This window comes from Cicer arietinum, unplaced genomic scaffold, assembly GCF_000331145.2.
Source record: "Cicer arietinum cultivar CDC Frontier isolate Library 1 unplaced genomic scaffold, Cicar.CDCFrontier_v2.0 Ca_scaffold_75_v2.0, whole genome shotgun sequence".
NCBI lineage: Eukaryota > Viridiplantae > Streptophyta > Magnoliopsida > Fabales > Fabaceae > Cicer > Cicer arietinum.
Genome location: NW_027333724.1, coordinates 1 through 1506, shown reverse-complemented (window position 1 = coordinate 1506; position 1506 = coordinate 1). Strand labels below are relative to the sequence as shown.

Genomic DNA, 1506 nt, shown 5'->3' with positions numbered 1-1506 from the left:
AATGACCTAAAATATTCATGCATTTTGACTTTTGTTCTTATTGGACGAACTACAATGAATAGACCTAGAATACACCTAGTAAATAACAAAATGCCCCAAAATCTATATCCATTAAGAATTTTGATTTTATTACATGAACTACATTAATTAAGAACCAAAATGGACTAGATATGACCTAGACCCTTAACCCTTAACCATAAACCCAAAACGCAAAACACTATAACCTAAACCCTAAACACAAGCCCTAAACCCTAAACCCTAAACCTTAAACCCTAAACCCTAAACTACAATGTTTTAGAAACAAAATGGATTAGATTCCACCTAGTAAAAAACAAAATGAACTAAAATCTATATCCATTGAGAATTGTGCTTTTAATTATTTCATGAAACACATTGGTTAAAACCACGAGTTTATTAGGTTGGCTGGAACGAGAGTGGTCAGCCAGTTGACCCCAACAGCTCCATGTTTGTAAGCTACATTGGGGCTGTTGTTCGTCAAAATGTCCCAATAACAATAGACAACTGGAGAGATAAGGCGTTGAAGGATGCCAAAGATATCATCTGGAATGACATTCAAGTAAATATTTTGATCTACTCTTTTGTCATTTATAATTTTTTTTTCTGTAAAATACATTACTTATAATTGTTTTCATTGCAGACCACTTTTGTTCTTGATGAGGAACGAAAGTCATATGTTTTGAGAGTTGCTGGGAAAATCCATCGTGGATTTAGATCCCATCTCTCAAATTTCTATCTAAAAGATAGAGAAGGAAACACAAATGCTGAACCTCCAAAGATATATCAACATTATATATCAAAGGATGAATGGAGTGCATTTGTTTCCAAACGTTCTGACCCGGCGTTTGTCGTAAGTTATTAATTTATTAGCATTTGTGTTTTATTATTCATATTCGTAGCGTATTTTAAATTTTTACACAATTGCAATTTTTTTTTATATAGAATATTAGTACGGCAAATCGCGAACGGGCAAGCAACCCAAAACACCCATACAAGAAATCACGTATGGGATATGCACGCCTTGAACAAAAAATTGTAAGTAATTAAACATCACTTGTAATTTGTATTATAAACTATAGTGTGTAACTAATTTGTATTATTTTGTTTATGATTTTAACGAATAGAGAAAAGACACCCAAGCCGATCAACCCTTGGGTCGTCATATCTTATGGAAGGAAGCGCGTGTTAACAAAGACGGAGTGGTTGATAATGAAAATGTCAAAAAAGTTGTAGAACTTTGTGTAAGTATATTATCACTTTAATATTTTTTAATATTGTATTTTAAAAATGCTATTGAACTTATCTTTTTAATGTTACATGTATTTTAGGAAATTATTGAACAAAGTTCTGAAAATCCGAAGGGCAACAAGGATACTTGTAGGGACATTCTTGGTAAAGTGTTTAATGTCCCTGAGTATTCCGGTTGAGTTAGGGGGAAAGAATTTGGCGTAACTCCCAAAAGCTTTTTTCCTCAAGAGAAGCGCCAAA

At 32.9% G+C, this 1506-nt stretch overlaps 1 protein-coding gene across 1 annotated transcript; it reads left to right on the top strand.

Annotated features, from left to right (window-relative positions):
- The first annotated feature begins 429 nt into the window (after positions 1-429).
- LOC140919133 (uncharacterized) lies at positions 430-1311 on the top strand. The gene is made up of 4 exons (XM_073364694.1): positions 430-577; positions 659-868; positions 961-1053; positions 1143-1311. The coding sequence occupies exons 1-4, from the start codon at positions 464-466 to the stop codon at positions 1278-1280; spliced, it is 555 nt and encodes a 184-aa protein (XP_073220795.1). The 5' UTR covers positions 430-463; the 3' UTR covers positions 1281-1311.
- The last annotated feature ends 195 nt before the right edge of the window (positions 1312-1506 follow it).